This window comes from Lampetra fluviatilis, chromosome 37 (assembly GCF_964198595.1).
Source record: "Lampetra fluviatilis chromosome 37, kcLamFluv1.1, whole genome shotgun sequence".
In the NCBI taxonomy this organism is placed as follows: domain Eukaryota; kingdom Metazoa; phylum Chordata; class Hyperoartia; order Petromyzontiformes; family Petromyzontidae; genus Lampetra; species Lampetra fluviatilis.
In genome coordinates, this window is record NC_136311.1 from 3,789,223 (window position 1) to 3,815,228 (window position 26,006).

General features: G+C 47.1%; 1 protein-coding gene across 1 annotated transcript; it reads left to right on the forward strand.

The window, feature by feature from the left end:
- Window positions 1-45: 45 nt before the first annotated feature.
- ANKFY1 (ankyrin repeat and FYVE domain containing 1) lies at window positions 46-24,630 on the forward strand. Its single transcript, XM_078873638.1, has 25 exons — window positions 46-83; window positions 2,758-2,953; window positions 3,687-3,805; window positions 4,395-4,533; window positions 6,462-6,585; window positions 6,737-6,886; window positions 7,345-7,510; window positions 8,605-8,800; window positions 10,913-10,981; window positions 11,433-11,632; window positions 12,837-12,934; window positions 13,453-13,756; window positions 14,029-14,127; window positions 14,292-14,445; window positions 15,147-15,315; window positions 16,034-16,152; window positions 16,849-17,005; window positions 18,209-18,409; window positions 19,104-19,280; window positions 19,781-19,928; window positions 20,463-20,553; window positions 20,689-20,813; window positions 21,430-21,576; window positions 22,216-22,306; window positions 22,570-24,630. Exons 1-25 carry the CDS (start codon window positions 65-67, stop codon window positions 22,700-22,702), a joined length of 3,591 nt encoding a protein of 1,196 aa, XP_078729764.1. The 5' UTR covers window positions 46-64; the 3' UTR covers window positions 22,703-24,630.
- Window positions 24,631-26,006: the final 1,376 nt, after the last annotated feature.

The window sequence follows — 26,006 nt, forward strand, 5'->3', positions numbered from 1 at the left end:
TACCCTGGCCAAGTCTCGCGAGACCTCCACGTGACTCTCGCGAGACTTGGCGAGGCAGCCCAACATGGCGGCGGCGGCGGACGGTGAGCGGTTCGCCGATTGCGAGCGGAGGGAACGCGGCGGGGAAGAGCGGGGAGGGAGATTGTCCTTTGGTGCAACTCCGCGAGTTCGTCCATCGTGGCGGGACCCGCAGGCTGCTTTAGCGGGGTTAATCAGGGCGCCGTTTCGGGGGCAGCGGGGGGGGGAATTACTTTGTAAAGGCCGACAAGTCGGCGCCGCCGTCTTCCGGGGACGCGCCGTTTAGATTCCGTAGCGCGGGCGCGCGCAGCTGCTGCTCCGCGCGCCTTCCGATTGGCTGCGAGCGCGCGCGCGGGTGGGGTTGAGGCGTCGCGCAGCCAATGGGATGCGGCCCAAGGGGCGTGCTCGCCTATCCGCGCTGGGGTTTACAATGCGGGAGTGAGGGGGGGGGGTGATCCCGTTATAGTTGGCACAGTCGGGGGGGGGGGCACAGGTGGTAGTGCATCGGTCATCTCAGTCAGCTCAGTCAGTCATCTCAGTCATCTCATCTCACGCAGTCATCTCACTCAGTCAGCTTACTCGGTCATCTCACTCAGCTCACTCAGTCATCTCACTCACTCAGCTCACTCAGTCATCTCACTCAGCTCACTCAGTCATCTCACTCAGTCATCTCAGTCAATCAGCTCACACAGTCATCTGAGTCAGCTTACTCAGTCATCTCACTCAGTCATCTCAGTCAATCAGCTCACACAGTCTTCTGAGTCAGCTTACTCAGTCATCTCATTCAGTCATCTCACTCATCTCACTCAGTCATCTCAGTCAGTCATTTCATTCATCTCACTCAGTCATCTCAGTCATCTCACTCATCTCACTCAGTCATCTCAGTCAGTCATCTCACTCATCTCACTCAGTCATCTCACTCATCTCTCTCAGTCATCTCACTCATCTCGGTCATCTCACTCAGTCATCTCACTCAGTCATCTCACTCATCTCAGTCATCTCACTCAGTCATCTCACTCATCTCACTCAGTCATCTCAGTTATCTCACTCAACTCACTCTGTCATCTCACTCATCTCACGCAGTCATCTCAGCCATTTCACTCAGTCGACCCATGGCACCTGGGTCTGTCCCGTAACCTCCTCCTGCCAGCGGGCGTTCGACACTTCACGTGGCCTTAACGTGCACCTAGCCTGGCACGAGCGCCGTGGTGACGTCACCGGCACTTAGTGGCGAATGGCGCTTATTGTTGTTGATCCCCTTATAATTGAGCGATTTTAAACTCGCGGCCTCCATACCTGTCAACCCATACGGTTTAAGCCGTATTCTTGTACAGGGAAATTGAGTTTTCAAGTCCATCCGGCGTACAGGCGTTTCAATATTTGTGTGTGTTTCTCCCTTGTGATGGGACTTGGTAGGATGAACGCTGAGACCAATAAGGTCTGAATTAGTCTGTACTAAGGTAGGCATTCATAAGGGATTTGACAAGTACGGTTCCTCGTTGCAATAGACTTTCCTACACACCCACCCGTTACATACAACTCGAGGTTATCACCTGTTCCTCAGTCACAACTCCACTCTCATTGCGAATATTTTATCAGAATGTGTATTTGTACTGGAGGAATCCGGTGAGCTCTTGTTTTTACAGACGTCCAGTCGTTTAACAGATGTACAGCTGTGTAATAGCAGCTCTAGACTCTAATCATTCACAGGTTCCGACTGCCCGGTTCCTCAATCACAACTTGAGACCCAACCGATAAATCACCTGCCCCAGACTCTTCAAATTCACGGCTCTAGACTGCCCTTTTCCTCAACTGCAGCGATAGACTGAAGTTTTCGCTCATTACAACTGTGGATTGCACCATTTTTGTCCCTGGGTAGTAAGTGTTATTATTTATTACTTATGCCTAAAAAGTGTAGAAAATGGCTATTATTCCTTACAAACTTTGCTTTTGTGACCGGGACTTTACGTGAAGGAATGACACAAATGCACACGTTTTCTCATTGAAAATAGGTCAATTTCAAAATATCACTTTCCTGGTCACAAAAGCAAAGTTTGTGGGGAATAATAGCAATTTTCTGTACTTTTGACGCATAAGCAATTAGGAAAAAAGACTACCCAAGGACAAATTTGTTTTTGTTACAGAGTGTTGTCACTTGTTCCTCAGTCGTAGGACTAGACTCTCGCCTGCCATTTAGTTTCAACTCAAATAATTGCGTATTCCTTAATTTCTGTGTGACCGTTTGCCCTGATCCTGAATCTGAACGCTCCGTCTTGATCTGCTCTCATATGAGAACTCTGCATTCTTGTCTACTCTGAACGATAAAGCACTTTTCCATGTTTTACCCTCGCATACATTTTTTATAAGTATGAATAATGGCCTCAACAGTATATTCTTTGAATAAGGAAGTTATGATTCTCCTCGCAGGTGCAGGATGGAAACCACACGTTTGTGGTTTGGGATAAGGAAACAGGAGTGGCGCAGAAAACTTTTCTTGCTGCATTACTTCCTGGCTTTTCTTTTTACAAAAGCTCCTGTGTTAGTCTTGACGCAGAGTCTCTGTTGTCTGCCACAGGCTCTTATTTCTGGCTTCCCTTGTGCATTCTTGCCTACTGGACACAACTTTATAATGGTCCGTTTAAATAGCTGGGCATTCATTGGTCTTGGTCTCAGATCTGCTACATTGCCAAGCCCCAGTGCTAATGCTGCTGCTGCCTCTGTTGCCGCTGTTGGTCGCAGGGGAAGATGTGGCCAAGCTGCAGAAGCACCTGGCGCTTCTGCGGCAGGAGTACGTGAAACTCCAGCAGAAGCTGACGGAAACGGAACGCAGGTGCGCTCACCTGGCAGCCGCGTCGGGCCAGGGCGAGCGCGCCGACGACTTCATCTCACGGCTGCTCGCGTTCGTCGCAGACCTCTACCGCAGCGAGCTCTACAGGTGCGCGTGCGTCGTCGTCATCATCATCGAAAAAATAATCACAGCACTCCTCTTAATCATCAGCCGTGGTCAAAAGTCCTCCTCTCCATCCCCTGCAGAGCGCCCACCGTCAACAATTATTTATACCCTGCCTCGCATGCAGTAGATCTCGAGCTGCCAGAACGAATGTGTGTTTCGGATAATGCTTCGGGAAGGAAGTTATTGCAGACCAAATGCCACGTTCAGAAATACACTATAGACCAGGGGTCGGCAACCTGTGGCTCGGGAGCTGCACGCGGCTCTTTAAGGACTGCTTCATGACGTTGTTTATTAAGGACCCACCGGCTCATATTCACATGCATTGCGGCTCTTGAAATATAGTTTTTTTTTTACAAATTGGTTTGCCGACCTCTGGTATAGACAATATACTCAACAGGAATGTAAAAGCTAAACTATGCTTGCGGGACACACTTCAGTGTCCTGACGGGTAAGACCCAGGTCTAGTGTACGTGGTTGTATAATTACTCAAGCCTGTTTGACAATAAAGTTGCAATCATTGACTCACGGACAATTTACTGTATCCAGGTAGGATTAAAGCAAGGCTGGTTTTGACTTTATCAGAAAGCGCCATTGGTGGATGGATTCAATGATATCTTATTTTGGTGTTTAAACAACTGCCTTACCTGTCTATTTACTTTGTAGCAGCTTCGGGTGCTTGGTGTCAGTGTGTACATCTCACCCTCACTGTTTCCAGTGACCTGCAGGTGAAGCTCAAAGAGCAGGCAATGCCAGGACACAAGTTCGTCTTCGCAGCGCGCAGCGACCTGTGGAGCATGAGCAGCATGGCCTCCTCCGACACGCTCGATCTGTCGGGTACGACACGATCCCCAATCGCGTTTCACCCTTGTGCTTCCGAATCCCGCATTAACAAATCTGTCAGCCAGGATGGGGACTTTCAAATTTCTTTGGCGGGCCATACAGTAACACACACCCCAGTCACTCCTGTCCTTGTAAGAGACCTCTTACAGTGGCAGAAGTGACTGGGTCTGATGAAATGGGAAACAGCATTGTTGTCAGGTTTAAATTATTCCCCTCTCGTACCAGATTAGTGCAGCTAAGGTGCTTGCAGTGAGGGATACATATTATTTTCAGACTGTTTCGAATTGGTTGGCCTCATATGGCCACGGGCCGCTCGGAAATTAAGTCACAAGCTCTAAGCAACAAGGTTTTGATGGGGATGCTGTCCCAAGATAACAACTAACTGTTGATGAGATCCAGATGGTTACAACCGGTCTAGAGGTTTTTCTTTTAAACAAATGTTGCTTGATAATATTGGTCTGGAAAGCCAACATGCTGCTGGACTAAAACTATTTATATGTGGAGCCCAAAAACAGAATTCTGCTTCAGATTTTTTATCTGCATGTTGCTGCTGCTGATGCTGCTGTGGACATTCCGGTGGCAGGCATCGACGAGGAGGTTGCGGTGGCAATGCTGCGGTGGGTGTACACGGAGGACGTGGATACAGCTGGCAAGGGAGAGGCCTTCCTCACCGAGCTCATGAAGCTGGGCAGTCAGTACAAGCTGACGCCATTGCGGGAGCGGTGAGTCGGCACGAGCACCGCCCTGCGCGTTCCCGCTAAGCGGGTGCTGACGGTGTTTACAGATTACGTGATGGCTCTCGAGGCTCTTGCGGGCTTTTGCTGTAGTCCATAGCATTTTCCACTCTAGTTGTACCTGGAAACGAAAAACCATTGTTTGAATTCACTGATGGGTGAGGGCCTTCTCATGCAATCCTGCAAGTCGGTAATTTAAACGTACTTCACCCTATTGAGTGCTGGTTAGTGAAGGCGAGGAACACAACAATTGACTTTACTGCAGTCTTCTGCTGCCCATGATGTAGCAACGCACCAGTCGATAACATATGTCTTATGCTTCGTGGTCTCCTATCTAAGGATGATACAGACTCAATACTGCTTCGGAGATCTCACAAGATTATGCGTGATTTGGTTATTGGCCTATTGTTCAGTTTAACACGTAGGCTTTCGCGACCAATATTCATAATGAAAGTTTTTGGGTTAGATCGCTTAAGTATAAATGTGTCGTAACCCTCCACCACCCGACACAGCCTTTTAGTAAAGGCTTTGTCACATAAACAAATGCCAATTAGTTACTACTTCAGCCCATCGGTGTGTTGGAGAGTAAATCCACAACATTTACAATTTGAGTAGTACGACTTTTCGCTGGTAATTACATCCAGCATCATCGGGCGATTTGCCAGAATAGTGAAGTAATCCACCTGCTTCAGGTCTTAAATAGAGCAGGACGACGTCATCATGGAACCAAATCAGGTGCAGAGATTAGAGGCGGAGGAGGAGGGGAGGGGAGTTATTGTAATTATCTAATAGATTAGTAATCGGTGAATTAGTATGTGTTTCCTCTATAAGGAATTGTAATTGTAAGATGTATTACTTAATGATACGCTTACAGGCCGCATTAAGCCTGTAGCTGTCAGAGCGGTTAAAATAATTTTTATTTCTCTCAATTTCAATGGATTCTTGAAATATTCTTGGCCAGTCATAATTAGTTTTACACAACACTTCAACGTTATCAAAATCAATTGAGTGTCCTTTTTGACGAGCATGTTCTGCGACTGCCGACAGTTGTGTTTGAGAGTATATTTATTTGGTGTTTTTTTTATCTTGCGCTAATGTTACGTCCCGTCTGTTCAATATAGCATCTGCCAGATAAGCAATGAATCCGATACACACCTTCTGTTTATAACTTAGGTGATTCATCTTTAGTACAAGATACTAGTTATTCAATCTTGTGTACCCTGCCAAATCTTGTGTACCATGCCAAATCTCTTGTGTACCCTGCCAAATCTTGTGTACCATGCCAAATCTCGTCCCACTTCCACAGCCTCAGGCAGACCATCTCTAACCCCGCCCTCTTACCCTGAGGCTGCACCCATCTCAGGCCTATATAAGACCTTGTTTCAGTAGCTTTCTCTCTTTCTCACCTGAAGACGGTCGCTTGTGTTGCGATCGAAACATCGTGATTTATTCATTTTCTATCTACGTGACTTTACCGAAAGAACCAAAGAGTATGGATTCCTGCAGTCACGAAAGCTTCAAATTAAGATGGAAAGGGAGTGTGTTATTTACCTCCATTTCCATGGTGAACTGGATGGCCGGGTTTTGTGAATTGAGATGATTTAGAAATGCATTAAGTGTATTTTTACCATGTGGCCAGACAACCAAAGTGTCATCTATATATCTTAACCAAAAATATGGTTTTAATGTACTTGAAGCAAGTGCTCTTGCTTCAAAGTTTTCCATGTACAGATTTGCTATAGCAGGACATAAAGAAGAGCTCATTGCTGTTATTTTCTTTTGTTTAAAGAAATAACTTCTCCATAAAGAAATAAGTGTTATTTCGACAAGGATCAGCTAGTTTTGGAATATAAGAGCCGGGCAGGGGGGGGTTTGGGGTAGTAACCTACAAGCTGGCTGCTCTCTCTGCCTGGCAGGTCTGAGAAAGCCATCATGTCCTCGGTGACGGTGAGGAACTGCATCCGCTACTACCAGACCGCCGAGGAGCTGGGCGCCACTTCCCTGCTTAACTACTGCGCGGAGATCATTGCCAGCCACTGGGTATGGTGTTGGGAGACTCCACTACCAGTTTTATTTGGGTTGCGTAAAATTTTAATTGTGGAACAATAAAATGACACGGTGATCCAATTGGTTGTCAAATAACTGATCGGCATTGAGCCGTGGCTGACACATGGTGTGTGTGTGGGCACAGGATGACCTGCGAGCAGAGGATTTCAGCAGCATAACGGCCCCACTCCTCTACAAGATGTTCAAGTCGAAGACCGACTTCCCGCTGCACCAGGCCATCAAGGCCGAGCGTGAGGACGTCGTGTTTCTCTACCTCATCGAGTACGACTCACAGGTGCTGCCCATGTTTGTTTGTTACCGTCATCATTGTCATCACGATGAGATCAGCACTTTCTGGATACGTAGAGTCTGAGTGTTGTGTGTGCGTGTTTACAAGAGCAGGGGAACATAGCGAAGTGGTTAACGATGTGCTATAAATCTGGCGACATCAGTTTCAGCGCTGCATATTTTAATTGACTATGCCTTAATTGAATACCAGTATGGTGTGTAAACATTAGCACTGTGTAGACAAAGGCAGACAGGTGTGGTGCTGAACTCACCACCCCCTCGTTCTCGTGCACCGTTTAAGCCTTCATCGGTGCTGGCTAACCGTACTTGCCTTAAGAACCTAAGTAGGTTACACGGGGAATCTTTGTGTCTGTTCACTCCTACATACTTCCTCTTTATGGTCGCTTATAAACAGGCGTTTTATTCCCACACTTCCACACCCATGTGCGTGCGTATTGCGTGAAGCTCCCGGACAAGCTGGATGAGGCTGACCTGGCGGGCAAGCTACCGCTGGAGTTGGCGCTGGAGCGGCGACTGGAGAGCATTGCCACAACGCTCGTGACACATCGCGCCGACGTGGAGCGACCCAACAGCGAGGGCTGCACACTGCTGCACCGTGCCATCACACGCGGTATGCATCGGGTGCGCTGGTGGGCATGCCACCACCATGTGCCATGCAACGTGCTTAATCTTGATAATTGGTTCTTTACCCTTCTATCTGGCAACAAAACTGACACCTTTTTTACAAGGAGTCATGTTTGCATAGACCGCAATACCTGCAGTCATAATACAAACAAAAGAACATAACTCTGATAATGTGCACTGTCCTTAAAGTTGATTAAAGTTGACAGTGCACATTATCAGAGTTATGTTCTTTTGTTTGTATTATGACTGCAGGTATTGCGGTCTATGCAAACATGACTCCTTGTAAAAAAGGTGTCAGTTTTGTTGCCAGATAGAAGGGTAAAGAACCAATTATCATATTTTTACTGGCAAATGAGGTTCCCATAGTGTGCTTAATCTTGTCCCATTGGGGTTACGTGTTTAAAATGTTATGCTGGTTGTGCTATCGGCGGCGGTACGTCGTGAGACAAAGAATCTACTTTTCAAGTTTCATTTATTAGGTAGAGCCCTGTGAGCCATGCAGCTCTTAAGTCGGGTGCAACCGCAACAAACAAAATATGAACACAGAACATCTTAAAGTGACGACGCGTAACAGAAGCATCCTGGAATAAACCAGCAAATATTCCAAAAAAACTGTATTAAAACGCTGTCTGCAAAAATCACAATGTGGTGCAAGTCAACAATAAAAACCATTAGACAATTTAGATTAACCATATGTTTTCGAATCGCCAAAATAAAGCTATAAAAACAATGTAACAACAGTAAAACTTGGGATCTCTCAGAGCCGTGCAACGCTTCGTGTTGTAGTATGGCCCACAGAAACAGATACCACAGGGCTACCACTGAGATCCTTTCAAGTTCCGCACAGTCGGGGCCATCACTCTCCAACCTTCCCGACCACATGAGAGTAATGTTTGCTTGCGTGAAAATCAACCCGATGTTTTCAGCTTTTTAGGGCTGGAATTTAGCCTAAATGAACTGCGGAACTAAATATAGTGTTGCGTTTAATTTTTTTATGTGCAGTCACTGCTGACCTGCATACAGGCCTTATTGTCGGCGCTATTTGTTTTTCTTTGTGACGTCAAACGGCCACGACGGCAGGCGACGAGTTCTCGGCGGCGTTCCTGATCCGGCACGGGGCGTTTGCCAACGCGGCGACGGTGCAGGGCCAGGAGACGCCGCTGCACCTGGTGTCCTCGCGCTCTGCTCACGACGCTAGCGGTCCCGGCATGGTGCTCATCGCTAACGCTCTCCTAGAGGCCGGCGCCAACCCCAACACCCAGGATTCCTCTGGCCGGTCCGTACTCACCTCTGTTTGCATCATAATTGCAGCCTTTCATCGTCATTATTCGTGCTCAGGATCGACCTGGACCTGCTTAACCGTGATGGAGATATGGCTGGCACTGCGGCGGCCTGAGGCCAAGGAGCCAGGCTGGTCAGAGGGGCAGACTGGACAGCACTCCCTTAACGGCAACACCTTCTGCCCTCTTGTCCTTCACCCTGCGGAGCGATTCATTGAATTGGCACAAATCAGGGGCACAATTCGATGTAAAATTTTCTTTATTTTGTCTCTTTGCAATCGTCTCATTGGCCTCATATCTCTCTTTTTGTCTCATTTTTACATTTGTTCCATTGGCCTAAATTTTACATTTGCATAAACATAAATATTTTGTGTAAATGTAAAACTTTATTTTACACTCACAATTATATGCTTGAAATCGATGCGTTGTTACATGTCTAATCAGCAGCCCTTGATTGGATGAGGACATTGCCTTGTCCAAGAGTTCGAAGTGTCTCTGAGCTCACACACGCGATGAGCAGGACTTGTCTACATTGATAATCCTGAGCCAGTGGTGGAGATTCTACATTCCTGTGCTTCGGGCCAGTGTGTTACAACCACAACCACTTGATTTCTCACAAAGCAATACATAGTTTAACCCTAGGATGCAATCCCGTTTGCAAGAGACCCTGCAATGATGCCTTGGGTTTATATATCTTAGCCTCTTGCTTGACCTTGTGCAACACATTTCAAATCGAATTACTTAAAGGAATCTATGAGTGATCTGTTGTGAGCAGGCGCATGTGATTGCTTGTATGGGTTTTTCAGACCAAACCTGTATAGCATTTCAGGTTTGCATCCTAGGCTTAATGGTCCCTGAGGGATGTAGGTTGAAGTTGATCTACGACCAAGATTGCACTTGTGACCTCCCATTTGTGATTCGGACACTGTTGCGTTGCAACTTTGGCGCATCCTGTTAAGGGCGGCATCGTTTTAATCACCCGTACGGTGCCTTGAAATATGAATGAACGCAGTGGCCATTATTGTGCATTAATGGTAAGTGGCAGCGCTGAGATATTCAAGCTATTGCTTGTGGCGAAGCTGTAATGCAAGGGTGGGGGAAATATTTCCTTACTGAGGGCCGCCGAATAGGACGTTCAGATACTTTTGGTGGGCCACATATCTTGTTGATGGTAAACTTCGATCACGCGACGGTTGTATGCATATGCTTTTTGCACAGAACTGTGTATAAGACATGTGACTGAGCACGCTGCAATTAGCACTGTACTGCTGGCAGACCAAAACATTCCGCTCCAGTACCCAGTCAGTGCAGCTAAGATGGATGAATATCGTTTGCGGGTTTTTTTCAAGTGGTATGCCTCATGTGGCCCCGGGGCATATGAAATGAAGTCGCACACCATAGGTTCCCTGCCCTAACGGATGTGGCGCCTCACGGGTGATGTGGAAGGAGTGTAATCTTCAATGCTGTGCCTGGGCCCCTATGGGGGCTGTTGATGGTACTCGACCAGTCTACCATTCGTATCGATTTTGCCGATGTGTCATTGATTTTGTCCAGGATGAGAGATGGGAAGAGCCTAACAAAAACACACACCATGAAAGGCTGCATGCACTGTATCACGAAACATTACCTCATCACCAGTCAGAGCAGCCATCTCATTGTTACTATTAGGGGTGTAGTTACACATCAATCCATACTGAATCTTAAACCAATGTATTATTGGTTAATGTCACCCCTTCAGCCTCTAGAAGTACTTACTTCACCACTCTTCAAAAAACAATTAGTTCCTGAATCAAATAACTACCGTGAACCGCTGTTCCACTCATTCATATTATAAATTCACTGAGTTATTTTTTTTATATTCAGGAATAACATAACAAAGTCATAATTGTAAATGTGGAAGAAGCATAGTGCTGTCGGCTCCAGTCGCGTGTGTGAACTCCAGAACATAATCTGGACTGGGAGTTTCAGTCGGAGGAGAGTATGGTGCCCCTGAGCTTGTCCAAACACCGATATCGAGTTACGATGTTGGACTGCCACAAGAGTTTGTAATTGTGCAGGTGTGGATTAAAGAGCTTATTTGATTTGTCTCCCCTCTCCTCGGGTAACAGGACGCCTCTACACAGAGCGATCGTGGCCGGGAATGAAGCTGTCTTCAGCCTCCTGCTGCAGTGCAAGCAGTAAGCCGTATGTTTGAATTTCCATTTTTTTTTAAGTGGTTTAGACCGAGGTGGCCGGGTATCTCAAGACGCCAGAGTGCTAAGCTGACCGTTGAAAACCTGGGTTCCAATCCAGGTAGCTGCCTTTGATTAAATCGGTTATTGGTATAATAAGTGTATGGTTTAAGCCTAATTACCAATACTTCCCCATAACTGTACCAATGAACTTAAAGGAGATGCAACCCAATAAAACAGCTGTTGTCTATACACATTCAAGCTGTGTATCCGTGGCTGTTCAACACAAGTTTGAAGTTGATTTAATGAGAAACAAATGATTTTGAAATCACAGTTATAAACATTGCAGCTCAGTGCGTCCTTCCATTGGAAGCCTTGACTTCGCCTTCTTGCGCTTGTCGCAGCTCTTGCCGTCGTTATTGATGCCTCCAGTTGTCCACCCGTCATTTGTGCCCAGGATCGACCTGGAGCTGCGTAACCGTGACGGTGACACGGCACTGTGGCTGGCGCTGCGGTGCCCCGTGGCCGAGGAGCCAGGCTGGCCGGAGGGGCAGGCCGGGCAGCACGCCCTCAACGGCGATGCCTTCTCTTCCCAGTGCTTGGCTGCCCGGCTCATTGCCAGGGGCAGCAACGCCGATGCTTCTGACATCAAAACCGGTGCGCGACAGGGATCAAAGAGAAAGACTTGTTTTATTACTGGGAGTTTAACTTAGGTTGGTAATGGTGGTTATCCAAAGCACATCTCTCCGATGTGTTTTTTGGTTGTGCCGCATGTTGTTCGGCATGATAGCAAGTTCCTGAACATGGAGAAAAACGTTGTATGGGTTCATCTTCTTGGTTCTTTCGGTAAAGTCACGTAGAAAGAAAGTAATAAAATAATAAAAAATAAAACATAATAAAATTATGAGAATTATTTTATTATGTTTAATTTTTATTATTTTATTACTTCCCTTATTATGTTTTATTTTTATTATTTTATTACTTCTACGTGACTTTACCGAAAGAACCAAGAAGATGAATCCCTGCAGTCACGAAAGCTATAAATCGAAATTGTATGGGTTGCCGATTGACACGCTTCACAATTCAGAAACGCTAAGGAGATCTACGCAGCACAACCGCAAAAACCTACGCACGTAAAATTCGTGATCTGATCCCATCTGTGAAGGATGTGATCCCTGACATGCAATACCCCGGTGTCTACAAACTAAGTTGTGCCTGCGGCAGTAGTTACATTGGAGAAACCACGCAACATGCCTCAGACCGTGTTCGTGAACACAAGGCGGATCTGAAAAACGGGAGGAGTAATACCTCTGCCGTAACTGATCATTGTTTTAACGCTGTGGGCACACATGACATTGATTTCTCCAAGACGAAGGTACTATGCAAACCCACTGGCTATCAACAAAGATTTGTTCATGAAGCCATCGAGATATATAAACATAGTCGTGGGGTTACATTAACAGATTGACATGCTAATCTCTAGCAATACAATGGCCGAGGTATATTCCTTTTAAATTCCATCTCTAGCCCCGCCCACTTATCCTTGGGTTGTACTCATCTCAAACCTATATAACCTCTTGCTGTAGTAGTTCTCTAGCTATATTTCTCCTGCCTCAGCAGTTCACCTGCTGTATTTTTTCACCTGAAGACGATTGCTTGTGTTGCGATCGAAACGTCGTGATTGTTTATTATTTTTCTATCTACGTGACTTTACCGAAAGACCCAAAGACGACGCAGTAGTGTCTGGAGAATACACCAATCGGTGATGACTGTGGATGCTTCAAAGGGCTTACAAAAATGCATCTTTGCGTAAGATCTAAAGCACAGATTCGTGTGCCTGCACTTCCTGCCTGTGGTGCAGGTAATAGCCTGCTGCAGCGGGCAGCAGCAGCAGGCAGCGAGTCCGCCACGCTTTTTCTGGTGGCTCATGGAGCCTCCATCAACCACACCAACTCCAGGGTGAGGACATGCGTCGTGCTCTCATGCAGTGTAATTGCCGCAGCGAATAGGAATAGGTTTTTATGGACTGGGGTTGTTGTCTGGTTAATGAGCATACCATTTCCATGCGTGTGAACAGTGTGGGATAGAGTTTGCGTTAGCGACGTGGTTAGTGCTATGGCAGCACGATTCCAGTGCAGTGGTTTTTCACACCAATCAGGGGTAAATCTACAAACCTTTTTTAATTGGTCGATTAGTAGATTACTACGCTCATGATAAATGTCAGATTATCTGTAAATTTTCAAATTTCACCTTTTTGTTAGTGGTATTCATGAGAAAGAACAAATGAGATGGACAGGAACAACATTACAAACGAGACAGAACGTAAGAAACAAATACTTGATTGGAATTGTGACCTCTAATCGTGACAGTTAATTGAATCACAGTGGGTAAGAAATATTACCTGCTTGTAAACAAATCCTCCACCTGTACATCATCGAAAATTACAAATGCAAAATGTGTTTTGCATCGTCTCACAGGGGGAAACGCCGCTCCACACTGCATGCCACTTCGGCCTGGCGCAGCTCACGGCCGAACTGCTGCACCGTGGCGCCAACCCCAACGCTCAAACCGGGCCCGCATCTGCACCGAGTCAGAGTCAGACACCAAGCCTGGTGCCGGTGATGGACAGGGAGTCCGGGCAGGCGGCAGGGGAGACTTCGAGCGATGCTGCCGCGGTTAAGGGACCGGGGTCGGGTGACGAGATGCACGCGCAGACGCCGCTTCACCTCGCTATTTACCACAACCATCCAGAGGTGGTGGCAGTCTTCCTGGAGCAAAAAGGTGCGCCGAGGTGCCGTGCAGGCAGAGATTGTTTGACGCGTTAGAGCAGTGGCTCTGTGGTTGTGCAGCCATTTAGTGTCAATTTATACAAAAACATTAGGGTGGCAGCACCTGCACGATTTTTCTATTTCATGAATGATAGATGCAAGCCATTGATGATGTCCGTATCACACACCTGTCACAATTATACAGATACATTTTTCAGACTTTCTACTGATGGGTGTTCATGAATGTTTTCGTCTAACATTTGTTGCTGTTCTCTCACTGTTCAGCAAATGCGCTGAATGGTGTAAACAACTTGCAGATCATCCCGGACTTTAGCCTCAAGGACTCGAAGGAGCAGACTGTGCTGGGATTAGCCCTGTGGACCGGTGAGTCTCGTGAAACACAGGCCCCGCCGTGGTCATACACCTGTTCCATTTCTGCTTTTGGGAACTTAGGGTTGGTCTGAGGCTTGCGGCTGGGACTGTCATGTCCGAGTCTTGTGCTCCATGCGCCCAGTTTTTCCGGTGCTTATCCTTGTGTCATGGTTTAGGAATGCACAAGATCGCGGCCCAGCTGCTTGGCTCAGGAGCGGCAATCAACGAGCGCTCGTCGGACGGGCAGACCCTGCTCCACGCCGCCATCCTCAAGCGCAACAGCGACGGCGCTCTCTTTCTGCTGGAACACAACGCCGACATCAACATTCGGTGAGGGGGCCCGGGTGGCACCATGCCGACAGCGGTGTTTGCGGCAAACGATACATTAAGAATACAGTAATCCCTCGCCACTTCGCGGTTCAAGTTTCGCAGCCTCAGTGCATCGCGGATTTTTCGAACTGATTTAAAGGCCTCATTATACCTGTGCAGTAACACCATCATCATCATCGTTCATCATCACATTCATCGAACTGCACAGGTCTGTCATCGTCGTCATAGTCATCGTCATTGTCATCGTCATTGTCGTCATTACTGGAGTCAAGTCTCAAGATACTACTGTCATTGGTGAGTGTAGAACACCATAATACGTATCGTATGAGAGAGAGAGTGAATGTATAATATTAAGGTTTTATAATTAAATAGATTTAAGTAAAATATATATAAAGTATAAATATACATATTTTAAACATTCTGGTACCCACACACACATATACGGAAATTCCTAGGGGGCCAATCCTACTTCGGGGATTTTCACCAATCGCGAGGGGTTCCGGTCCCCATTAACCGCGATAAACGAGGGATCACTGTAATATTGTTCGTAATTCATTGGTGGCTTATTGAGCCAGTATCGTGTCAGAGCAATTATCCGGCCCTGCTGAGAGCTTGGTTTGGAACGATCCTGAATTCAACTCCGCTGTCTTGCCTTTGTGTGCGTGCGTCCCTCCCCCGTCGCGGCGCCTGCGATGCTACAGCACGGCGGAGGGGCAGACGCCGCTGCAGCTCGCCATACGCCAGCAGCTGCCCCTGGTGGTGGACGCTCTGTGCACGCGCGGCGCCGACATGACCGTGCGCGACCCCGCCGGGGACCCCCCGCTCTGGGTGGCGCTGCAGGGGGGCAACGACGACATCGCTTCCACCCTGGTATCTGCCGCCGCTGTGTGATGGTTCCTCCCCCGCTGTGGCAGTCGTGGGGGTTATTTGACCATACTTTACCACGTTGGTCAGTGCGGGTTGGTGAAGGCGGAGATCATAGACATGGAAACGTAAAGTACAATGGTTCTCAACCCGTGGAAGAAAGCCCCACGTAAGCCTCGTATATAAAACCTTTCAGGGAGGGCGCAGGCTACGGCATGGATAGCAGAACTTTCGAAGGAGAATTATGAGAAAGACATTTTGAAAACAAAACACGCAAATACACAAAATAAACAAATTCCTTACGTCGACGTATGATTTCTCTGCGTTGCAGCCTTGGTAACCTTAGTTGTGTTTTGGGGCTTGGGGGGGGGGTTCACAGGGACCAGTGGTCTTGATTGGGTGGCCCCCATATGAATAAGGTTGAGAACCACTGCAGTAGTACACCAGTGTATGTTGCTGCACTGCCCTCTACTGCCACCATGTAGCCCTCAGCTCTACGTCGACCTGTTCAAGAATAGTGGTCTTCATTTAAATATATGATGAGATAGAGCAGATTACGGGTGACTTCAATGCTGGTCATTTTAATAAAGGAAACACGAATTATTGCTGCTGTTGATAAGATGGCTATTTCACCAGTGAAGGATAATCAGTGGTCTCCGGCCCCATGGTGAGCACGCAGGCAGTCCTGCATGTGACCTGTGTCCGTGTTCCGCTGTGTGCCCAGGTGCGACACGGCTGTGACGCTACCTGCTGGGGCCCCGGGCCAGGAGGCTGCCAGCAGACCCTGCTGCACCGCGCCATTGACGAAAACAACGAGAAGATCGCCTGCTTCCTGATCCGCAGGTGCGGGCTCGCGTACCCATGCCTTCCCTTGCCCATGTCGCGTCATTGCACAACATCAGGCAGGATAATTATATCTCAATAAAATATAGCAGCATTTGTGCTTTATTCATGTACGTATTTGGCTGCTATAAATTTCCACGTGATAAGCCACTTCGTTGAGCAATCGTCTTTGGCCAAGTCGCTTCTGAAAAAGAGCAGCTCAGTGGGCCTTACCTGGTGAAATAAAAGTAGTTTTAGTTTCGTTTAAGTGCCTGGCATTGAGGTCAAAATGTCCCGTCGTTTCTCCCAGCTCTCCCTCGCTGAAGAGACTTGGCTGACTACGGTGCTCACCTGGATGGATACAATGAGCTGCAATTGCTGCTAGAGAGCAGTGCAGCAATGTTAATTGTTCTATTGTACTGTACTTCTGTCCCTCCATGTCTTCACCATCCTGCACAATCCAGCATGGTGAAGTATGGTCAAACAAGATTGCTCTGCGATGTTGAATTTGGTGCTTGGCGTTTGTGCCCATACCAAGCAGAGATGGGCAAAATATACTCAAGTAATGTTTAGTTGAAGCATATAATCAATTTACCATGGCTCACGTAAATTAGCCACAAATGACCTTCGTTGTGTTTTTTAAACGCCAATTGCATACGTAGATTACGTGTAATTGAGATACTGCCCGTCTCTGCCCGTCTCTGCCCACGCATAAAGTGATTGTGATCGAGACGGCCCAAGGCGGCCGGGCCTCAAGGGTGAAGGTCAGGAGGAGGCACGCGACGGGCAGACTCCGCTGCACCTGGCGGCCACGTGGGGCCTGGAGGAGGTGGTGCAGTGTCTACTGGAGTACAGAGCCAATGTCAACATGCAGGTGTGTGTCGTGGGCTTGTGGGGATTAACCAAGAGCTATTTTTTTCCCGTGGTCGATTACTCCAGTCTGCAATCACGCCAGACTTAGTTTGAACTTCCACTCGTGAAGGCAGTGGGCTGATCTGCCATGAGATGTGCGGACAGCAAGATAATGAATTGTCATCATTCGTAGTTGTGATTGATTCAATAATTGATTATTTTTCACGTCTAAATTCGATACACCTATCGTGAGAGTAAGTATTTCTTTTAATCTGCGTGGCATGCCTAGTACGTAGTTTGCGGGTGTGCGTGATACTGGCGCTGTTGAGTTGAGCTGCTAAGCCTTTAGGTCTCTAGGTTATTGGGTGCAATTCTCATGTTGGTGGAGGATTATTTAAGGCTTGTGACATGCTCCATCTAGGAGTTTTTCCATTTGCTCCGCCAAGACAATGAGTGTCCTACCAGGGCCGTGTGTCCCTCTGCCAACATTTTAATCGGAGAAAGAGGGACAAATGCATGCTTTCTTCACTTCCTTCAAGTGAGTCTTTTTGTTGACTCCTCGGTGAAGAATAATGTAACTTAAAACCGCCTTTTAAGTATACATTTTATATTGATTATTCTATGCACATGATAAGTAAAGAGATTCATTAATATACTGTGCCAAGTCATTCGGTGATGTGGGCTGGCAGATGTTCTCTGCTGGGGCTCTGTTAAGGATTAAAGTGCTACTGTGTAAATTGTGCCTGCAGCACATTGGCAGAAGTTGAAAAAATGACACAATGTGTCCCAAATTTTAGTTTCTTTCGGTAAAGTCATGTAGATAGAAAACAAAAATCGAAATTAAAAGCAAAAAACCCACGATGTTTCGATCGCAAAACAAGCGAAACGTCGTGGGTTTTTTGCTTTTAATTTAGATTTTTGCTTTCTATCTACGTGACTTTACCGAAAGAAACAAGAATATGAATTCCTGCAGTCACGAACGTTTTAAGTCTAAATGTGTCTCAACTCAATGAATGAAAGTGTGAGATTGCTTTGCGGTGCTCCATACCAGATGACGTTGCACTCCATCAATCAATACACGTGACGGCACAATTTACCGTGTGTGTTGACATGGTGGGGGGAGTCCTTCATCTAGCAGTGGATTGGCAAAGGGCCGTACGTTTCGTTCATTATCTTCACAAGTTTAAATTATTGTTAAGATTTTACCGCCCGTGACGTATTGCAGGATGCTGAGGGCCGCACACCCTTGCACATCGCCATCAGCAACCAGCACGATGTCATCATCGCATTGCTGCTGTCCCACCCTGAGCTGCGGCTGGGTGCTCGTGACCGCCAAGGCCAGACGCCATTTGCCTGCGCCATGACGTACAAGAACAATCGTGCTGCAGACGCCATCCTCAAGCGCGAGCCCACCGCCGCTGAGCAGGTGAGTGCCCCAACGCAGCATCCCCCGCCGGTTAATAGAATCTTGAGATTAGAGATGGGCTCTTTGATTATACAAGGAATTGATTTCTCTATAGAATATAGAATTGATTTTCTTGGCTTTTTCGGTAAAGTCACGTAGAAGGGAAATAAGACAGCGTCCCCTCATTGGGACGCTGTCTTTCTGACAGCTCTGTTTCTTCACCTGAGGACGGCTGCTTGTGTTGTGGCCGAAACGTCGTAAGAATTTTTATTTTATTAAGTTTTATTTTTATTATTTTATTATTTCCCTTCTACGTGACTTTACCGAAAGAACCAAGAAGATGAATCCCTGCAGTCACGAAAGCTTTAAATCGAAATTGAATTGATTATTCAACTGGATGCTGCCTGAACAGACTAGAATTGCATTCCAAAGGTCGCCGGTTCAATTCTATATGCCCCTTTGGCAGTTGAAACAATGCATACATTTATTACATCTCCCACTTCTGTTCACCCATTAATACAAACTGGTACTGCATGGTTAGTTCACAGCGTTGGGCTGGCCGATGTACTAGCGACACGGGGAACAGACCTAAGACAGCAATGTGATGGGATAAAGTGTAGCTTTTCCTACTTCCTCCACAAGACGTTTGAAAGAAAGTAAATTTCTAAATAGAACGGTCAAATTTTGATGAAACCTGACACGTGCCTCGTTTCAGGTCGACAACAAGGGACGCAACTTCCTGCACGTGGCGGTGCAAAACTCGGACATCGAGAGCGTCTTGTTCCTCATCAGTGTGAGCGCCAACGTGAACTCGCGCGTGCAGGATTCCACGGGCCTCACGCCGCTGCACCTCGCAACGCAGGGCGGCTCCGAGATCATCGTGCGCAACTTGGTACGCCCACTGCGTCGTGACACAATCCCCCCCACCCCCACTTACTACCGTGTGGGTGGCCATGTGCCCCCCGGTGCATTAGTACGCACACCCCCACTTGGCGCTCGTGGACCTCGTAAGGGCCGTGTCAAGCGCAGGTTAAATTAAGAGCAGCAAACACGAGGGGGCAGGACTGTTGTGTTTGTGGAGCAGAGGAATTATATTAATTAGGCATTTAATAATTCCTGCAATTCAATGGATTGTCAAGATTCTGGTTCACAATTCAATTCAAGATTTAAAATATATACAGTACCATCTAATTTCAATTTAAAATCAAAACACATAGAATAAACGCAGTGTTTATTATTACATACTTGGATTTGCGATCGTTATGTATTTTTTTCCAAACTAAAGATAGGAACATTGTGGGGGGGCACAACTGGTGTGTTGGTTTGGCATGTTTAAGGTTGTGGCATCGTGCGCGCCGGTCCGTGTCGTTGCGTTGCCGTCCGTCGGTGCAGCTGCTGGCGGGAGCGAACGTACGCGAGCTGACCAAGAACCGGCAGACGGCGCTTCACTTGGCGGCACAGCTGGACCTGCCGTCCATCTGCTCTGTGCTGATTGAGAACAGCACCGACTTTAGCGCCTGCGACGACAACGGCAACAACGGTGAGGGCACGGTGACACGTGTTCATTGTCTTTGCGTTGCTGCCCCATTGCTGTACTGCCATCTCCTGGCTACTTGACAGCCGCAAGCCTACAAAACTTGGTTTTCCCAGGCCGTTTCCCATCCAGGTGTTAACCAGGCTCAATGATGCTTAGCCTCAGAGATCCGATGAGATCAGTCGCATTCAGGGTGATTTACTTGTCGGTGAAAATGCTCACATGAATGCTCGCTTGTTCGCAAAGCTTGAATTCTGCATAATACCTTACTTCCACTACAAGCCCACAGGTGAGCATATTCACAAGTAATATGAACATGCGGCCAATGTCATTAATATTAATTTGGTTTTACATTGGTTTAGATTGAAACTGATGAGAAATTTCACTTGTGCGTTCAGCAAGCAACCTTTCAGTTTCTATGAAAACCGAAAAGCGCAGGCACTTTGCGTGGTACCGCTGAAGAGGGGGTAGGGTTTTTAGGAGTCCTGTGCATGCTGTACTAGCGCATTCATACTCTCCTCCTTGCCGTCGGTTTTCCAGCGCTGCACCTCGCTGTCATGCACGGCCGCCTCAACGTGGTCCGCGTCCTTCTCACCGAGTCCAGCATCGACGCTGAAGCCTTCAACTTGCGGTGAGAGACACGGACGCCCTCCTCCCCACCACTAGCCCGCTCACCAAATCGGACTTACCTGGCCACGCTGGCTTTGGAGCCTCCACGCTCCCACTTTGCGTGATTCCATGCCATGTGGCGGCTGTTTATGCGCAGAGGCCAGAGCCCCATGCACGTGCTGGGCCTGTACGGCAAGGAGAATGCGGCTGCCATTTTCGAGCTCTTTCTCGAGTGCATGCCGGAGTACCCACTGGACAAGCCGGACATTGAGGGCCACACGGGTGAGCACGCCTCATGCCTCAATGCTACTCATTCAGCTCTTCCTTAGCAGACTACGGTCGTGCGTTAGTGGTGGGTAAGGGGGTGGTGGGGGTCATTGTGGGTGGCTGTCCTGCGTGCCACAGACACAAAAGTTGCAAGTGTTGTACATAAAGTGGATGTGGTGAGAACTAATTACATTGATAAGAACCTTTCCACAACCTTAGCCTGCAGTCATCTACAAGTAAGAACAAAGCTCTCCCATGTGGCCTACATAGATAGTTGGGGCAAGCTCTGTTTGCAAGCACATACTAAGGTCTGCAAAGTGCACAAGGGAGTGGTTTGGTCATCACCACACCTGACTGCCTTTCTTTTGGTAGTGCTGATGTTTACACAGTGCACTAGCTATTTAATGCTGCGTCCACTTCGAGGAGTCTCCTAACGATTTGAAATATTTGACACTGATTAAAGCTTTGACTGAGATACTAAATTTGGTTGCTAAGATTCGGAGTGCAGTGTGCGAACCGTTATGCCACTATTTCCCACAGTTTACACACACACTCCACACACACACTCAATGCAAAACCCCAGCATGAGAACAGCTGAGCGGTTTAATGATTGCATGGTCATGGCGCGCAGTTCTGCTGTTGGCGTACATGAAGGGCAACGGGAACCTTTGCCGCGCCGTGGTGCGGGCGGGCGCGCGTCTCGGCCTTACGAACTCGCAGGGAGTAAACATCTTCAACTACCAGGTCGCCACCAAGCAGCTTCTCTTCCGTCTACTCGGTATGAAGAAACCTAACTCATTGTGCAGCAGACTTGCTCGTATTCACCTTTCTCCGCATTCATAATGACTGTGATTTGCTGTAGGTGTAAGTCATTTTTTTGTTGGAACAGTAGGAGGCACAGGTGGTGCATCTGCCGGTCATCTTAGTCGGTCAACCTATGGCACCTGGGTCTGTCCCGTAACCTCCTGCCAGTGGGCGTTCAACTCCACGTGGCCCTAAAGTGCACATAGCCTGGCGCAAGTGCCATGGTGATGTCACGGCCACTTAGTGGCGAATGGCGGTTGTTGTTGTACTCTTAGGTTTTTTTTTGGTAAAGTCACGTAGGAAAAAAATTAATAATAATAAAATTATAATAAATGAAAATAACTCAATTAAATCACGACATTTCGGAGGAAACACAAGTCTCCGACTTCAGGTGGGACCGTCACAGCTAAATTTACTGTATCAAGTGAAGGGAAATCCAAGAGACAAGATCTAAGGGGAGGGGGGAGGAGCTTATTTAAATGTGGTTGTCAGGGACTGGGAGGTGGGGGGGGGGCTAGAAGGGAAGGTACAAGTGAATAACCTCCACAGGGGTTGTGTAAGTAATTATTTCTGAACTTGTGGGCTGTTCCACTCCGGTGTCATCCCTGGGCAGACATGCTGTCCAAGGAGCCTCCATGGTGCGATGGTTCTAACTGCTACGAGTGTGCGGCCAAGTTTGGAGTGACCACGCGCAAGCACCACTGGTGAGTCTTTCGTAACCAGTGTTAATTTAGTCGAAAGACAATCCGTGGAGTTTTTGTCAAGTCCAAAGTCTGTGGATTTAATTTAGTCATTAAATGGTGACTGACACTGGATGCACTATCAATTCCGTCATATTTTATCTCGTGGTTGAGAGTGTGGATGCTAAGGGTAGGAAGTATGGAGTGGGAGCAGAGAGAGAGAGGCAGGAGATTTTGTGAATGCACTAACCTGTGACCTTGTCTTTTTACGTGTGTTCCCACCACAGCCGGCATTGCGGCCGACTTCTGTGCAACCGCTGCTCGGCCAAAGAAATTCCCATCATTAAATTCGACCTCAACAAGCCTGTGCGCGTTTGCGACATCTGCTTTGATGTGCTGACGCTTGGTGGCGTCTCCTAGCAAAGCCCCTCTTCCAATAACCACTGTCCCCCACAACATTACCCCCACTCCGCCAAGCCTCCTGCCCAACCCCTCTCCCTTGCCAACAACACTTCTTCCATTCCAGCCGTCCCCTAACCTTGCTTACTATTGTAAGAGCCATACCAGTGGATGTCTGTGTGCCACCAGCATCCCGCCACACTGCCCGCTGCTTAAAGCTGCTAGTCGCTAGTATGCTGCGGCATGTGCCTGGGCACACAGTGATGTATAGTGCAGACTTTTTTCAGCCAGGATATTGACAGCCTGTGCAATCGTCCCACGCTCAGGCCTCCTCTCTAACACCCTCTTCAGCCTCATTGTCTCTGTAAAGAGAGAGACCAGTGTTTGTAATTATGTTTTTGCATTCCAGTTGAGTGCCCTGTAGGTGCAGTGGCATGATGGGTATCAAATACGTAGTGTGATGGAGGCACAGTTTAGGTGTGGGAATCTGCTGTGTTACAACCCACATGTACTTCCTACGCACAAATCACTTCCTTTGAACTGTCTTAACTTAGAATGAGCTGTTGTTGCAGGCTTGAGATGACCTAACTAACCCTTATACCAATTGTAGCCTCAAGTAACCTGATCAGTCACTTAAATGCTAATGTTGCTTTGGTAAACAATGGTAACAGCGGTAAGCACTATCATGTATGAGAATGCAACTAAGCTGCAGTAAGCAGATTTGCTTGAGATCTCTGTAAAGCTGAACCAATTTGTAGTGACGTTTTGCAACCTTGAATCACGTTCTGATGGCGACCGTATTAACACTAATAGCGTAACAGTACTGTACTCTGCTTCCACTTTTAGTCAGTGTTGCATCTGGGTGGGTGTGCCCCTGTGAGCCACCGATAGCCTCATCATGACAAAGAGTTGCGTTTTCATGCAAGGATGACCCTCTTCACAGAAAGCCCATGGTGGCTTTGCACCTCCGATTAGCACGGTTGGCTATGTACAGTGGGAAAGCAGTTCAACATCCATACATGTGCAAGCAGTTTTGGGCAGAAATGGCTGGAATGGTGACTAGCTATTTGTTTGAATCTGCTCTGCACACTGCTGTGATCTTTTCATGTAATCGGTGTCAGACTGTCGTGTGTGTGTGTGTCTTCTGAAATTTACTGTTAGTGCTGTACCATGTTCGAAATTTAAAAAGCAGGTCCAGGCTGACCGACACCACGGCTCAATGAGACACAAACCAGAAGTGATGGAAAGTGATTCCGCTGTCCCGTTGTCAAATTTCGGATCGGCTCCGTTTCAACCACAAATCAAATTGATATTGAATCATTTCCGTTTTTTCGTACATCCTTTAGCTCATCAAAATGTTGCCAATCTTGTGCTTCGCTTTTGTCGTGTACGGCACACTAGCCAGTGTTTTGCAAAGTGACACTTTGATAATACTTTCAATGGAGGGACTGAACACACATCATGATAACCCCCATACAAACGGCACAATAAAACCCCGTGGCTTTTGTGTGCTCTACCTCGTAGATTGAATTTTCAATACAATAATTGGTAACCCATCTGTTTTTTTTTTATATCTTAAACTATAAATCTCAGCACAATTAAAACAAAATACTGTGAATAAAAAAAAATGCAAATCTATTCGTGAGTAACTTTGGGTGGCCCCTTATGATGCAGTGTCTTGCTATAACTGCTTTGGCCATTCTCAGACCCCAGGACTCGCCCGATGACACTACCCTTACTCTGGCTACCATCGCCCGAGGGTGGATCATCAGTCTGCTGGGGAGGCACAGCACCGATAGCCGAGGGTGGGCTGCACTGTGATGTATCTGCCCCCCCCCACTCTAGAAATGCTACTTCATCTAAAAAATTCTGAAACATATGTTGTGATTGTCATCTTCAGGGTGAAGTGGGAAAATGTTATAAATAAACTTTGTTTTTGTGTTATTGATGACGGTAGCACATTTTGCAGATGGCTGAAATGGTTGAGATAAGCCTTGGCTCGAGGGACCACCCTACCCCACTCCCCTCCCAACCACCTCCTCTCGCCAATGAACTGTTCTGAAGAAACATGAACTCCCTCCGTCAACCCAAAGAAACTTAATTTTTTTATTCTGTGATTGCGCAATCTCGCCCATCTGACCACCATACATAGCAAGTGTTATGGGCTGCTGGGCTACGCTGTTGGGCAGACAACAAAATGGTCGATGAGACTGTCCTCGTATGCTCCAACGTCTTTGCCTCCCCCCCGCCTCTCGCCAAACCCCTTTGACCAGCGTGGTAAAGTATGGTAAAATAACCTCCCAACAATTTGCATGGCATGGGGAGGGCCTTCAGCTGTGGATTAACAAAAGGCTGTATGTGTCAACAAGATACGATCTCATGTTCGCACTAATGCTTCTGAAAATGGTTCTATTCCAATGTAACTGGCAAACAATGTTCGTACACAAACCATGTTGCACTCTGGGTAAAAGCACAAACAGAATTCAGTTCTGTCTTCATATATATAAACTAGTTTTAGTCCATCAGCCTCTTGGCTTTGCAGACAATATTATCAAGTATTATTTGTTTAAGCAAGAAAACCGGACCGGTTTTGACCTGATGTACTCAGCTTTTATATATCCGGCATGTGGAGACAGAAAGGAGTTCTGTTTATATTTCAATCTGATAACTTGACAACCCGGCAGCTTTGTAAAAGAGCAAGCGATGGCTGGAGCCAGTCAGTGATTACAGGTATTGTTGGAAGCAACTTCTTGGGTTGACGGCCGGTAGTTGCTGTATTTGAAGTGCCAGGCAGAGAAGACTTACGCAACTAACACTCGGATTCTTTAAACTGTGCGTGGCTGCTCTAACCCACAATTCCGTGGTTGCTGTATTGACGAGTAGTATTTCTATTGTTTGTTTATTCCAAGAATAATGAGTTTGCACTTGTATAAACCATGATATGTTTTTGTTGCGATTTGTAATCTTTTTTTGTTGTCCAATGTAGCTGATTTATATGTAACCGTTAACAGAGAGACACTGCATAAATCGATTTTATGACTCTCAAGTTGTGCGTTCATTGGCATATACACCCCACCTGGGCAAGGGCTTTGTCGGCCCTCCGTCCCTGTGAATGTTTGCTTATGGAGATCGTATGCATGCACATTACTGTATGGTGAACTTCTTTCGAACCGTACGTAGAGGTGCGAGATCGAAGTAAATATGGGTAAACCCCCACTCACAAGATAAATAATGGTATTGCTTTGAAAAGTGCAGCTACTATTCATTCTTGTATTGATTCATCTATATTCCTAACTCAATGTGACTACCTCCTGATTAATAAATA

Bases quoted from the DNA above. Each gene is read 5' to 3' on its own strand.
- ANKFY1 (XM_078873638.1), top strand. The intron at 7,511-8,604 runs GTATGCATCGGG...CCACGACGGCAG, and splicing joins GCACCGTGCCATCACACGCG to GCGACGAGTTCTCGGCGGCG. The intron at 11,633-12,836 runs GTGCGCGACAGG...CCTGTGGTGCAG, and splicing joins TGCTTCTGACATCAAAACCG to GTAATAGCCTGCTGCAGCGG.